Source organism: Impatiens glandulifera, chromosome 4 (assembly GCF_907164915.1).
Source record: "Impatiens glandulifera chromosome 4, dImpGla2.1, whole genome shotgun sequence".
Lineage (NCBI taxonomy): Eukaryota > Viridiplantae > Streptophyta > Magnoliopsida > Ericales > Balsaminaceae > Impatiens > Impatiens glandulifera.
Window position 1 is genome coordinate 21375258 of NC_061865.1, and position 15337 is coordinate 21390594.

The 15337-nt window shown below is 32.0% G+C and overlaps 1 protein-coding gene across 3 annotated transcripts; it reads right to left on the bottom strand.

Moving 5' to 3' along the window:
* Positions 1 to 1417: 1417 nt before the first annotated feature.
* On the bottom strand, positions 1418 to 13709 carry LOC124933838 (E3 ubiquitin-protein ligase UPL6). 3 transcript variants are annotated; one of them, XM_047474277.1, is made up of 27 exons: positions 13594 to 13709; positions 13326 to 13508; positions 12435 to 12532; positions 12147 to 12274; positions 11285 to 11396; positions 10985 to 11165; positions 10042 to 10224; positions 9776 to 9958; positions 9251 to 9332; positions 8966 to 9084; positions 8564 to 8865; positions 7984 to 8080; positions 7637 to 7780; positions 7386 to 7469; positions 7214 to 7300; positions 6927 to 7061; positions 6677 to 6802; positions 5986 to 6084; positions 3870 to 3937; positions 3535 to 3601; positions 3080 to 3250; positions 2899 to 2988; positions 2676 to 2756; positions 2362 to 2435; positions 2123 to 2194; positions 1943 to 2032; positions 1418 to 1849 (listed from the first exon to the last, which is right to left on the bottom strand). In XM_047474277.1, the coding sequence occupies exons 2-27, from the start codon at positions 13482 to 13484 to the stop codon at positions 1783 to 1785; spliced, it is 3099 nt and encodes a 1032-aa protein (XP_047330233.1). In that variant the 5' UTR covers positions 13485 to 13508; positions 13594 to 13709; the 3' UTR covers positions 1418 to 1782. The 3 variants fall into 3 exon arrangements, with proteins under 3 accessions (XP_047330233.1, XP_047330234.1, XP_047330232.1); XM_047474278.1 differs by having other exon boundaries at positions 13326 to 13491; positions 13594 to 13707; XM_047474276.1 differs by lacking the exon at positions 13594 to 13709 and having other exon boundaries at positions 13326 to 13577.
* Between the last annotated feature and the right edge of the window lie 1628 nt (positions 13710 to 15337).

Sequence of the window (15337 nt, forward strand, 5' to 3'; positions counted from 1 at the left end):
GATTTTAAAAATATATGAGCTCCATTTTTTTCTCCCGGTAGGAAGAGATCATTAACTTGAGAGTAAAGAAAATGATCTTGATTTTTGTGTTCTTATCTTGTCTATTTGTATGGTTGATAAGAAGTGACTTTACCCCCTTATGAGGCTCTTCCAGGTCTATGATGAATTTGCTTTCCAAAATATTTCATAATGGGAAATAGATTGCTATGTTATCCAGTTTTATTTGTGATTTCTCTATAATTGACTAATAAGAGTGTTAATTTCTTTTATAATTGAAACAGAGAATTTGAAGATATAAGGTACATGAAAAGTGATTGTAGGATGTTTTTGATTAGAACATCTTTACCTGCTTGTTCAAATCCAATCCAATCCGAGATACATTTCTAGTTTTTCCAATAACTTGTTGAACATTTCTTTCTTTGATCTGTCATGTTCTAAGGGAATTCCAATGGGACAATGATAAGGTTCAACAAGTTTAGATGAATGTGAATAGGGGTGTCATTACAAAATGATTTCTTCAAATAGAGTGCTTTAACCTCAACATAAATAAAAAAAGTACCTCACAAGTAAATGATGCCAATTATAATTTGCTACTCGGTTTTTGTCTTGTTTGTTACGATTTTTCTCTGGTTTGACGTATAGATGACAATTTGTGTTATCCATAAGTATTTATATACCGTGTTGGATTTAGCAAAATATTAAATCTAAAAGAAACCATTTTCTGAAAATTTTGCACTTTAGAATGTTCTTAACCTTCCTACTCATTTGGCAATATATTTTTACAGTTAAATTTTGTAACTTAATATTCTTGTAGCATTTCAACTTATTTTGCATCTAGATATCTTGCAAATAATATATTCATCTTAATTTGTCTATTTTCTTTTCAGCTAAATTTAAAATTATTTCAATTTTGCAATATTTTCGTAATATAATTTTGTAACTTATTTTCCAAATACATTATAATCTGAATTTCCAATTTATCCCATGTAACTAACTATATAATGTAATATTTTAAACCTTTTTCTCAACAATTTTAAAGATCCCTTTCAAATGTTTTTGCAACATTAATTAGATATCCCAGTTAGTTGGATCCTCAATCTTGAATCTCAATTACCTTAATCATGTAGTGTTATTAAATTTATATATTTTATCCTTATGTAAAATTAAAATATATATGAATGAAATATTTTAATTGAAATCTATAAATATTTAACTATCCTTTTAATTGTTTCCAAACTATTTTGCATAGGTTTTCACAAAACAATTATGAACTTTTGCAAAAATAATGATTCAAAAAAAGAATTTTATCCTTAAACAAACATTAATTAACCACTAATAAACATTTTATACTAATTTTTTTTAAAAAAAAAAAACACATTTTCTGGCTTTTAAAAATTAATAAAAAAAATTAAAAAAATTGAGCAAAGCAAAACATTTGTATACAATTCAAATGCACATTGTAAGAATATTTAACTTTACCCAAAAACAAGAACAAAGGTTACATTATTATACAGTACTAAAAAAATCAATTACAAATCATAATATGTACACAAAAGATAACATTATATATGCTTTAAAATAATTATATATGGAATTAATTGTATTCCCTCTTCGAGAGCTTTGATAAAATTCTTTCTGCCCTTTTTAACTCCCCCATGTATCGGATTCAGAATCAACCAAACAACTAGTTTGTGTCGTTGTTTTGCATTTCCGTTCAGCCAGATGAGTTCAAAACAGACAGACAGACATTCGATTTATGAGGAAAAACAAAAAGAAGACATGTCAGCTCAAGTCGAATCCAGCCTCTGCATTGATAGCATACAACAACTTCTTCTCCATTTGCTCTTTGCTGTATTAATCAATTTAATTACTTTTATGAGATAGAAAGAATTATATTAATAATAGATTATTGTATCGGGGAAGAGACAAGAACACGACTAACCTTCTATATGGAGGAAGCTTTAGTAAATTCATACAAGTTGCTGATGTTGGTAACCGGTCAATAAATTCATCAGAAGTATCGCCACCAGCCCTGTGTAGTAGAACAAGATGTAATAGGACCGATCAATTAGCTAAATATCAGGTTATATCAAATAGACAGAATCTCCTAATAATATAATACCTCTGAATACAGAACAAAGGCTCCAAGAATTTAAATCCAAGCAGAGGTCCTCTTGAGCAGCCAGTTACAAATCTGCAAGAAAAACAGATTTATTGATTTCTTTTCATAGTAGTAACAGAAAATAATAAAATAGAAAAAAATGTAAACTTATTTTTTAATCTGCCCTAAATGGCAACCGCTTTCAAATTGAAAATTTTGGTTGCTCAATGTATATCTAGTAGGGTAAGTGATAAACTCACTTTAAGAATTTCATCTGATTTTCCCTGGAAAAGTGCTTCAGGACTTCCCAGAACGTATCAATGACATAGTGATCCTGTCAAAAAAGCAATAAAATTATATAAATTCATCAAATTTTGATCTATTGAGCAAAGTAGTTAAGTGATTATGAACTATATTCTATATTCCTATTTATGCTAAAAAGGGTGTCAATTAAAATAATATGATCAAATGAATAAAACCAGAGCCCACCATATATCTTCTTATATGAAATCTAGCATTGTCTCTAGACAAGAAATTCGCATATGCATAACTGTGAGAAAAAAAAGAAGCCTACATGATTATAGCCACCCGTATAGTTAGTGTTACTTCGGAGATCATCGATGTCAAATCCATCAACTGTTCCAGATATCAAAAGCTGAAAAACAAATGTTAGCTTCTGCATCATAACAAGATTATGGAAAGAACAAATCAAAGACAAACCGTAAACAAGCAGATTCAATATGCTCTGGCACTATATGCGTAGAGCATTAAATTGACACAGTTCAGAGACCAAGTACCTGTAGCTCATGCTCAATAAACATATCAATCCAATCCTTTTGTATAAGCTGCTGAAATCCTCTTAAGAAATGTGAACTTTGTTGACGGATCTGAGAAATAATGTGATGACAAGCATTTCATGAGTCCATGACTATACGACAGACCAAACTATGCAGAACAAAAAAATAAATGTCTCAGCACCTGGAAATTAAGACGGTGATTGGATACAAGATGAATGAATGTTATCACGTTCTCATTCGTAACACGCGTATTTTTTCCACCTGGAAGCAATTCCTCCTCCGATTGCTCTCCATATTCATTGTTCACAACAACAAAATAGAGTTCCAAATCTGCGACATCTCCTTCATAATGCTGCAAAATCCAGAGACCAAGATAAAAATTGCATTGACCTATAAATTGTGAGAAAATAATGATCATGCCAACAAAATTTTATAGGGTTGCTTTTCAATATTTTAAAAAGTTGAAGATGCTGTCTGGAGCTTATAGCTCCAGCACACAGGAATAATAGAACTCACACAACAATGTTCATTTCCATTGTATTCAGACTTTTCTCTAAGTCTTAATTCCTAGAAAGATCATAGTTTGCAGAGATCACAGGAATTGGATTTCTAGTTGACTGGAGAGAAAATAATTACCTTCAGGAATATGAGATGACGATATAGTTCAGGATCCAAGGATGGCAAGTCATTCAAATAGTTGAACCTGTCCAACAAGATCAAAGGAAATGAGCACATCAAAGGACAATAACCAACTAATGATGCATAAATTAACCATCAAATGTGCACATAACAATTTGTTTGAAGTCGTCTTGTCATCCTATAATGAATCGCAATAATTTGATGACCAGTATTACGCTATAACAATTTTCAAGCATCTTACAACGTAAACAGCATGTTGCTATGTGAACACAACTCGCAATTACAATAAATGCTAACAAGAAATACAACTTCAGAAGTTTCTAATGTCTTACTTTTGCTTCAACTTGCTCAAGAAAAATGTAGCAAATGGAATATCAACAAGAATACCTTCAAACATTGCCTGCAACAAGAAAACAGATGTTAGTTCCTTAACAAACTATTGAACCAAACATGGACAAAGCAATAATTCAAACTTAGAGGGAAAGACTAAACAGAGGTTATGTAAGAACAGAAAAATAATTGAGATATTCTTCCCTGCAGATGTTCCATTATCATTTATCAACAAGATGATAGAAAAAGTGTAAGTGTGTATTTTTCTGGTTTACCAATTGGTGGACTTAAACTGCTACATGTGTACTGATTCAGCAACACAAAAGGCTCATCTATAAATCTAAAAGAGGATTATGTATAACATATGCAGATCCATGTCATTACTAAAATGAGAAGAGCAAAGGATGTTTGAGCGATGCAAAAACATGTGAGACCAAGAGCAGCACCCTTGAAATTGTTATTGTAGAATTAACTCAAAAGACATAAGTGCTCTTGGGACCATTAGATTAGGGCTCATGTATAAATAAACGGTACTACTACAGATTTTTAACGTCAATGGAACTCAATGATTGTATAGTCCACAAAGCTTACGTCATGGGAGTGCAGCAAATAGGCAATCGTTAAAGGCTTTTGTTAACTAACTAATTTGAATGAAGCGATCACATTTTATATATGTCCCTCTTTAATATTTCATCAATAAATGACCTAGCACTATCCTTACATATTGTGGATTTTTTTAATGGAGAGTGGAAGAGGTATTTTTTATATTTTGTTTTTAAGATAGGTAATACCTATTTATACAATTGTAGGAGTTAATTTTCTCAATTAAGATAAATCAGAATCTCTAAACTATCACAATATATTATTTTAATTTTCTCAATTAAGGTAATTTAGAATTCCTAAAAATCTAAACAATATATAGAAATAAATAAGAGAATAGAATAGAGTAAGGAAAATTCAAATTTAGATGTAATTTTCAAATTTTGGCTCATTTAGCAATTTTTCCCTCTTCTATTAAAAACGGTGTTTAGTTGTTGTTTTTTCTTACAAACCTTTTAATTAAATTACCCAAATTTAAACAAACTATTAATTAAAATATAGCCCCCGACAACTCTTCTTCTTCAACCCCTCCATCTTCCTCCAATCACTTCTTCTTCCACATAAGTTCAGGATATTGGAGGATGCAAGAAGAGGAGATTGGAGAAGGAAGAATAAGAAGAAGATGAAAGGGGTTGAAGAAGAAGAAGATGAAACAGGCTTGTATTTTACCTTTTAGTTTGTCTAGATTTTGGTAAATTAATTAATAGGTCAATAAGAAAAAAAAAATAAACACTTTAAAAAATATAGCCAATGAGCCAATTTTTTATAGTAATACGTCTAGATGAACTTTTAATAGTTCATGCGTCTAAAATTTAGTAGACTCTAAATAAACCAATTTTGACTATAATAGACTCTAAATAAACCTAGTTTGACTATTTTCACACTATCTCTCAAACTAGCCAAGATATTTTTCAAACCAAGGAGACCCTTGACTTGATTCAACCCAAATGAAGATGCTCGGAAGTACTTCATTCAACCCAAATGAAGATGAGTGACTTTAGAGGACAGTTGTCGAACAGATGGTCGATGTCAAGACTCACAAAGAGGCGTTGTGGAGTGTCTGCAGAGTGGCATCCACTAATTTATTCTAATTTCCGCAATTAAGGTAAATTAAAATTCCTAAAAGTTTAAACAATATATAGAAATAAATAAGAGAATAGAATAAACTAAATTTAGTTTGATTATTTTCACACATATTCAGTTGCCTACCATATATTCCAAAGTGACCAAGTCCCCAACCATCAGTTGTGATACTACAATACCCCTCAAAAGAATCAAATTGAATTCAACAAGATCACATGGCTTAGGTGATTATCCTTAAACTGCTTGGTTCATTTAGAATGATTTAGAAAGTGACAATGTGACGCTTGCTCCAAAACGACATGATTTAGAAAGTGGACTAGTAAGCATAATTTGTTTAGGATTGTGACATGGTCTATATATAAGTACTGAATATATGTTATCTCTATAACTTCAAAATTGCTGTAGGCATTGATCTTAGACAGAATAAGAATGTACCTTCCCAAGAACCGTCCCTAAAAAATGGAAAAACTGAAGATGTTGTTCATGAATCAATCCAGAACCAGGATTTGGGTATAGGAGGTGGTCAGTTGTTTCCTGCATTGCCAAAGCCAGTTGAAAAAGACATCAGAAGGAATTTGTATACATCTTTACCTCTCGATGAATACCAATATTTGTAATACTAGGGGAAAATATAAATAATTTAGCTTCCTGGCTATTCAAATAGTAAAGATCCAGATTAGGAAGAATATTACATTGCAAAAACCAGATAAGGATTAACAGAAAGAGCATAAATATGCATAGAAGTGTCAAATAACAAAATAAACAAATCTTTCTACTGTATTTGGTTCATAGAATGTTAGATTCACACAAAAGAGAAATTTTTTAGTGCCTGTATAGGAAATATATTGTAACAGTGTATTTATCTACATTCTAGTGTATCTTTCAGTACGAGTCTATAGATCCATTAGTAACATGTAATAGTGTATTTATCTACATTCTAGTATCTTTCAGGACGAGTCTATAGATCCGTTAGTAACATGTAATACATGACTTAAATAATACATTTATTGAAAATCTGATTGGCTCTTAAAGGTTTCATCATGAAATTCTGACGAGTCTATAGACACAAATACAAACAAAACAAGGTATCATCATGAAATCTTTAAAAAACTGCTCTAGTGACAACCTTAAACAGCCCATATTGCACATCAAAAGCTGCTCGAGTGATGTTCTCCATGAAATCTTTAAAAATCCCGCCACCATCAATACCAGCCTCCTCAACTCCGAATTCATTTACAAAGCTGACACGGATCTGTAAAAAGTGTTGGGAGAAAGTTATCATCATGTCTTGTCTGCTTTGTAGGGTAGGACTTGACTACACAGAAAAATGGCTTGTGGAGTATGCTCATATGTAACAAGGATATTTAATGCAATACCGGTCCACGAAGATCCTCCTCTGAGATGGAATTCAATTGATTAAAAGAGTCTTCCAATATATGATCTCGTCGTATTCTTAAGCGGTGTCTTGTAAAAAGGCTCCCATGCCTGTGCCTTGCAGCTGCTAATTGTGACTAGAATTGTTCAAAAAGAGACCACAAAATTACTTGGGAGGATAGTTGTGAAACAGGTACAATTCATCAAAAGAATAGTTTTAATAATTAAGTTCACGTGTTGATTCTTATAATTCCTAGAATAAAAAAAAAGTAACTAGCATGAAACTCACAGCGAATATTTTGGCTCTGCTTGTAAATGGCACCAAAAATGGAGCATGTTTCAATATCTCATAAGCTCTGTTATTTTCTATCATGGCCTTCGGAAACATCACAAGTATCAGAAAATGACTATCAAAATTCATTCAGGTCATATCAGAAACTCAAAGACCAATCTATATTTACCTGAGACATAAAATGCTCATTGACACCATCTGCATGAAAATCACTGGGAGATGTAAATTGCTTCCTATTATTCCAATCTTGCAACTGTCAACAAATACATGCAAGGAAAAACAGAGAAAGTTCCACATGATTAAATAAAACTAGCTCATATTTATCTTGTTTGGCTTTCAAACTGCAGCTGCCAGTAAAAACACATGCATTCCCTCATAAAGAATACATAAAGTGAGAACCACAACAATACTACCAAGTACCTGTGATAAAAGTTCCGAAGAAACAATGCTAACTCTATGTTGAAGAAATTCAAGGGGATTCTTCTTAAGAGAAAAAACATCAGATGTGGATTTTGTAAGGTTTGGTAGAGCGATAGGATTCACCCATAGCAGCTGCCACAAGGCCTACATAAAAAAAAATGAACAAATACGTATATCAAATCAAGCTATAAGAACAACCCATATAATAGCAAGATAGGATAAAAGATTTTATTAGTATACCAATTTTATCAGATATCATAATCATAAGGTTTCATGGAATAATGGAACAACCACATATATATCTTGAGATTTTTTATCTACAAACTGTAAATTACACGTAGAATTACCTGGCGTAAGATAACAACCAATGACTTTATATCTGTTAATGACAGTGGCTTCTCTTGCTCATAAAACTCCTCGTTATCCACTATCATAAGCATGTGCCTGATCAATCAAGAGGACTTCAGACTTTTTCTTTCCATAAATTAATGATCTTAGCATATAAAGATTTCTTATGAAAAAATGGATGGAATCAACTTGGTGGTCGATATTAGCAGATATGGAAATCTCTTGATGAATGATGAATGGTAGCATGTAATGGTATTTGTCTGATAGGTTTGGATGAGTCTTCGTATTGAAGTTATGGATTGCTGATTAAATTAATCAGAAGATTTCATTGAACGAGGAATGAAACGGATTGGATGTGAAGTGACTTATCATATCTTTCAATTTTTTCTCTTTTGTTCTTGTAATTTTAGATTCCATTGCCTTTGCGCTTTTGGACTACCAATACAAAACTACCATTTTCAGAACATTAACACTTTTTTTTATGATCTTCATCATAAACCTCTGAACAGAAATAGATTCCGTTACATCACATTTAAGTCAGTAAATCAAGAAGAGAAACTAAAGAGAAAACATCCTTACTTATATACTGGACAAAAAACTGCCAATGGTAGCAGCCAGCCGGGAGAATCTCCAGGTAGATATGCTGAGAGTCCTGTTATGGGTGGCCATTTTTGATTCTCATGGCATCTTTTCATGAAGTTCCATAGAACAGGAACAAGTTCAGTCCTATAAGCTAGTATAGTCATGATACGCTCTAGGGGTAAGATATTGAATGTCACGTGCAGGAAAGCACAAGCAGCACCAATTGCTCCAGTCTCTTTACTATCAAGGCCTTTATAAGAATCAGTGGCATGAGAAATTCCTCCAAAAAGCATATTTATCTGCTCAGAAGGAGAAATATAGAAGTAAGTTTTGGGAAGAAAAGAACTCACAAGTCACAATCCAATAAATACTAAGATGGTCCAAGGAATAATTACTTACTAACTGAAGAAGAAATCGGGGATCAATTGCATTGATTATTTGTTTCTCCAAATCTTTATTAAGAGGTTTTCCATTAGTTTCGTCCTCAACAATCATTTCGTCCTCATCAAGTGTTGAATCTGAAGCATGAAATATAAAGTCATATAGGTGAGATCTCAAAGAAGGGGTATAAACTACAGTTTTTTTCTACTACATGGATGTTAATGAATGAAGACAATAAATTTAAGAAGCAGACCACAATCAAATCAAGAAGACACCTTTTTGTGAATAATGTAGAACACTTACTATCTCTATTAGCTTCACTGGATGATTGCAAACGTGGAAGTGCTTCCAACAGATATGTCGCAACAGCAGCAAAGTCTATAGCCTAAACAAACATAAGAGAAATATAAAATGGAACCTCATCAGATAGACAACAATTTTCCTGACTTATTGCAGCATATGTAAATACCATGTCCAAAATCCCTCCTAAAAAAGAAGGGCAAAAAAAATCAGAAAAAAAACATAAATTTATCAGTAGATACTTCAAGATGCATTTGTCTTTTTGGTGGTATTTGGTCAACCTAATGATTAACACTTTTGTTTCGTCTTCGTGTGTGGGAACATAAGTAGAAGAAAATGCAGGATATGGAGATGATCACTCGTACTATTTTCATCTAAGCAGGCTACATCCTAGATTCGGGGTTACAAGATCATGCAATATGACAAAATCATAATGCATTACTGCTCTTTGCTGAAGCTCAAAAGATATGAACAGTCAAACATGCAAAAAATCATGGTAGGTAACAATTAATAGTGTGGATTTCTTACCATGTCCAAAGAAGAATCAGGGTGAGAGAAAGTAATTCCAACTGTTTCCAGTATATTACCAAGTAGGCAAGCATAACCAGGGAACTCAGATGCTATATCGTTTGGCAGAACACTTGTATGATTTTGAATACACAATGCAATGTGATGAATATAGTGTTGACTGAAATCCCGCTTTGAAAGTACCTAAGAAAAAACAACCACCAAAAATAGTCAATACGGAATTGGTAGTATGCAAATAAAATGCTTACTTCTTAGGGGCCTATTACCTCTTTTAGGTATGGAAAATGTTTCCACAAGAAAGGAATAGTGAGAATTTGGGACGAAAAACTAAAATGTGGATCCACATTTGTGCAGGTACACCATTTTTTACCAACGTGAGAGACAATATGAGCAAGAACTTGTTCCATTGATGACAAGTATCTGCTGGAGGTTTGCAACTTCAGGATTTTCTGCCAATTCAAAACATCATAATAAGTGAAGAAAGAAAGAATTGATCAAAATAGACATCTACTACAGAAGCGACACGATTACCAAGAAAGCTGATCAAAGTAAAGAATTGACAAAAAAAAGACAGGAGAATGCTTCACAAGGATAAATGGAATTAAACAGATAAATTCTGGTAACATAGCAAATGCATAAATCTGTCAGATATTGAGTACAAGTAGAAAAATCACACAGCACGAAATAGAAAGACAAGCTATGCATCACACTTTACAATTCATCTTCTCGTTGTAATCAAAATTAGGATGATTTGAAATGGCAGTATAGCTGTAAGATTAGAATATGAGTCCTGAATTGAGACAGACTGCTATTCATATTTAAAATCACAACTCACCCTCAACATGACATGTGAATTGAATAATAATGGAAAACTATAGAGTCAGTCAAAAGGTCACGAAATTAATGAACCTGAAAACATTCCATAATTCACAAATTCTCAAGAAAAGTGGGGATCACAATATAGCTACCCAATGGAAACTTTTCAGTGAATTTGCAAGTGATACCAGTCAATTAACCATTCATCATAACAGCAAAAAGAAAATAGTAAAATAGCTACTATTTTAATACCATCTACAATGAATATTCTAGAATATGCATAAACCATCACGGAGAATTGAATCGTTAGAGAAGAAAATATAATCTCAGAATGAAACGAAATTATCCATTTAATAGTGGAAGACATAGATAAGTTTAAAGTGTAAGGTGTACCTTCCCCGTGAGTAAAGTCTCCCGCAGCAAGACATAGATTTTTTTTTGCAAAAGATAACCAACTGCCTTACAGGTCCACGGGAGGCTGGAATCAATCAGCATAATAACTGCCTCCAATATGAGAAATGTAGATGAACTGAATTTATCAGATGCCATATACAGTGGATCCATCAGCTGATTTCTGTTTAAGTAACAGAATAACAAAAACGTTTATTATTTTACAAGGATTCACTCATCATGCATCAATGCATTCAAATACGATCAACATTAAACCACAGTATTTGTCTTGAGGACACAGACCTATTCTCATACACAGCCTGAACACAAGCATATGCAAGTTTCTTCACCCTGTAGTCAACCGTAGTATGCTTGGAGGAATAATCAACACCCGCAAAGAGACTCACAATATCTCCTGTGAGAAGATTAAAATGAGACGATCTTACAGAAAAAACACTAGTATGAATCTAAGGGGGAAACGACGTTTCCGTTGCTGAGTTAAAAATGAAAAACAGAAAATTCATATTCTCCTAATCTCCCTAAGTGAGTGTTTTATTCAAAAAAGGCTATCACTATTAAGAATCGCAGGCAACAGTTGAATCTAAACAAACATGAAACAAATGGGAACCGAAAAAAGTGAGAACAAGAAAATAATTAGGAGCTACTGTCTTCGTTTCATGTCTTTGTTCCGATTAACTCATTAGTGATGACTTGTACTACTACTGTTTTTGTTTGGTTGTTTCACCACTGTTAATGAAGAAGTCACTTCCTTTAAAAAAGAAGTGGGAGCTATCAAGCACGAGTTCAACCTCGGGGATAGAATAGCAGAAGAAGAACAAAATAAGAGCTAGGAGGCATGACCTCACCTTTACAATCATCCTAGGGAGAACTGATTTAATTTATACTACTTGAAAACTTTTAAGCAGTTTCTTAGCATCAACTCAGTGAAGCTCAAAGCTCAACTAAGCGTTTGCGCAACCCAAATTTCATCTTTAAAAGAGAGCTCACTGAAATTACAGGTCCCCCCAATGATGCAAATAGGCCTATAAATGAATTTGCAAACAGACCAATTATCTAGCAGCCTTGGTCATGCATGACAAATCAACCCTTAGAATCTAAAATCAGTACTTTTTACTGAATGAAATGTAATTTTATAGAAACTTACCACTTTCACGGCCAAATTTCTGAAGTAATCTACATGTCTGCCCAAGAATGGAAATATCAGCAGCATTTTTTGGATTAAAGAAGAAAAGCAACTGAAGCAGGAAATCGGAATCTGGTCCAAAGCAATGCCTGAAAACCAAAAATAATATGATCCAAATTCCAAATTAATTGAAGGAACAAGTTGAAACAGATATAACAAAATTCTAGTCCCAAAACAGAGGTTGTATCTGAATAAAGGAAGAGTTAAGAGATGAGAGCACTGATTGGGAATCCAGAAGCAAATTAGTACCTGTCAATATTTTGTCCAAAATCCCCATAAGCCGTAACGAAATTTTCTCGCACCTTTATCCGTTCAGCTGCTACTGTCATGCGTCCTCTAAAGCATTTCTGCATGTTTAAATGATTTATTTGTAAACACCATTTAGCTGGTATATAGTTTATCCAGGACAAATATTTTTTCACTTCTTTTCTGGACTTAGCAAACAAGAGTATCAATATACACTTACAGTCTCACCTTTCTTAGGCTATTATAAAGAAAAACATGCATAAATAATAAGAAAATGTACTCCTTATGTGAAAAACAACGTCACAAGAATAGCACAAGTCCAGCCAATTGCTAATATCATAAAAAAAAATTAAAATCAAACAGAAGGGACTACTGGTCAGTGTTTCTTAAGAAGTCTGTTGCATGTGCCTACAGAAGTTATGCAACAGCTCCAACAGTTCACAAAAGTTTGATTAACGATAGCAGAACAAAATCTGATTGAGTATAGTCAATAATGAAAAAAATAATAATCATTTTTCTATTCAGATACATGTAAACAAGTCATTCAAAGTTAGAAAACACGCAAATTAATAGTGGTTTTGACATTGAACATGTCCTACATCCACATTCCCCAATCCTTCTAATATTCAAGAGATTACAAAGTATGTTACTCACAATTAGACTTCCACATACAAGTGAAGCTTTTTCCTCTCGTGTAGTCTAATTCCAAGTTTCCTGCTCTATTTATACATACAATAGAGCCAAGACAATCAAGAACAAGAAACCAAGAACTTAACTATCGGCAATGGCAATCAGTATCTTAAACAATAAAACAAGTTTTATTTACTCTTATCAGATGAAACTGACTCAATTCAATTACAGATACAATGAAGCAGAGTTTCGTATCCATCTTACCTGAATTATGACTGAAGCTGAGATCTGTTGCCGCAAGGATAGACGTCGATTCCGTTCCAACCGAGTCTGTTCAAGAAGCTTCTGTCGGTCTCTTTCCTTTGTACTCCGTCCACCTAAATCAACTCGTTTACGAGTTGAAGGATCGCCGCTGAAGAACATTTCCTAACTGCAAATTTTCACGACCTAATTGAAAATCAGATTTGAAGGAAGAAATCAAACACTCTCTTAATAGATAGATATAGATAGTTTATGCAGAAATCTTACAAACCTAATTCTCTGTATCTTCTGTAGAGATGAAATTATCGCCGCTTGAACACTCTGATCACGAAAATGGTTGAGTTTTTCTTGAGAAATGGTTTTCAGAAATATATGAACAGCGCCGAGCCGTCTTACATAAAAGTTCTAATTTTGCTTACTTGTATTATTTGATTTATTTCTTTCAGCTGTTCAATTTAACATTTTTATTTTATAAAAAATAAATAATATATAATAAATATTCATATAGTTACTCTAAAAATACACAAAATATTCTTGTTTGAATGATAATTATATTGTATTCAATGTTGAAATTGTTATTTTCTTAAATAAATTAACGGTTTTTTTAAAAAGCCGTTAATCATTTTACGGAAAAATGAAGAATTTCTTTTGGAATGTATTTAAATTTATATGTTCTAGTTAATTAATTTGATATGTATAAATGTTTTTACTAAAAATGAGTATTAGTTCATATTTTGTTCAATTTGTTCTTTAAGATTTTTTATTTTTGTTACGAAGTTTGATGATTAATAATATATATTATATGTATGGTTATAATATTTTCGTAATATTATTAAAATATCAAAATGTTCTTATAATTATTCTAAGAGTTAATATATATATATATATATATATAAAAAAAAGATAAATTACTATGATAATTTGAAAATTCTTATAAAATCTTAACTAAGACATTTAATTTTTGAACACGGAAGTTTGAACATTAAGAATTGTTTTTTTGCCATAAATACGATATTTCCAAGAAAGTAAATTAGAAGAATTTTTGCAATGTACATACTAGTAAGAGAGAAGATACTAGGAGGAAATGAATACTAATGAAAATAAGTAACTGAAATGTTAAAAAAAAGTTAATATTAAAATTGTAATGGAGGTCCATTTCAAATTTTATTTAATAATTTTCACAGCTATGTAATTAATAAAATAATTTCTTTTAAACAAAATATTGTCACTAATCTATCTACTAGCACTCATAAAAGTTGTTAGACTATTATGAGTTTTTGTTCTGTCTTTATAGATTACTCACATGTTTACAAAAACACACATATTAATATGATTCATGCTTTGGTTTATTATTTAACAAATCTCTCGTACTAATTAATATATATATATATAATGTTTAATTTTAATGTGAATGTTTAATTTCAATATGTCAAAATTACCGGATCGAAAGTTGTAGTTGTGATTGGCTCCCCATCTACAGCTTAGCATGTGTCGTAAATAATGTGTGGCAATACGGAGAATACATCGCGGGGTGACTCCAGATTCGATGCGTTTCACCTTGATTTGTGTGTGAGACTTCTTTTAAAAGAAAAATATATTTTAAAAGATTTTTAAAATGATGTCTGATAGATTTTAGAATTAATTATGTAAAAATAATTAATTTTGTTCAAATTTTAATAATCTGGAGGCCAAATAATAAATTGGTCAAAACCCGGTTTAAATTAATTAACATAACTAATTTGAAAAGATTATTTATTTGAAATCAGAGTAGCCAAGTAATTTTATGAAAATTATTAAAATGATACGTATATAAACGTATTTATACCAGAATTTCTATTAGGGGTTCGGATTTTGGTTACGCTCGGAAAATGACTTTCATGCTATGTCCTCCGCGCCCGTCAAATGACAGTTTTATTTTCTAAAAAGATTCTGGCTAATTTAAAGATTTTTTTATAACATTTTATTCCATTTTAGTAGTCTAAGAGTCCTAAACAATGGTAAGTTTAGATTGGGTA

Excerpts from the sequence above, each read along its gene's own strand:
- LOC124933838 (XM_047474277.1), bottom strand. The coding sequence starts at position 13,484 with ATGTTCTTCAGCGGCGATCCTTCAACTCGTAAACGAGTTGATTTAGGT. Across the intron at positions 6,803-6,926 it reads AGGAGGATCTTCGTGGACCG|ATCCGTGTCAGCTTTGTAAA; the intron begins GTATTGCATTAA and ends CACTTTTTACAG. Across the intron at positions 2,436-2,675 it reads ATACGGGTGGCTATAATCAT|GATCACTATGTCATTGATAC; the intron begins GTAGGCTTCTTT and ends CTTTTTTGACAG.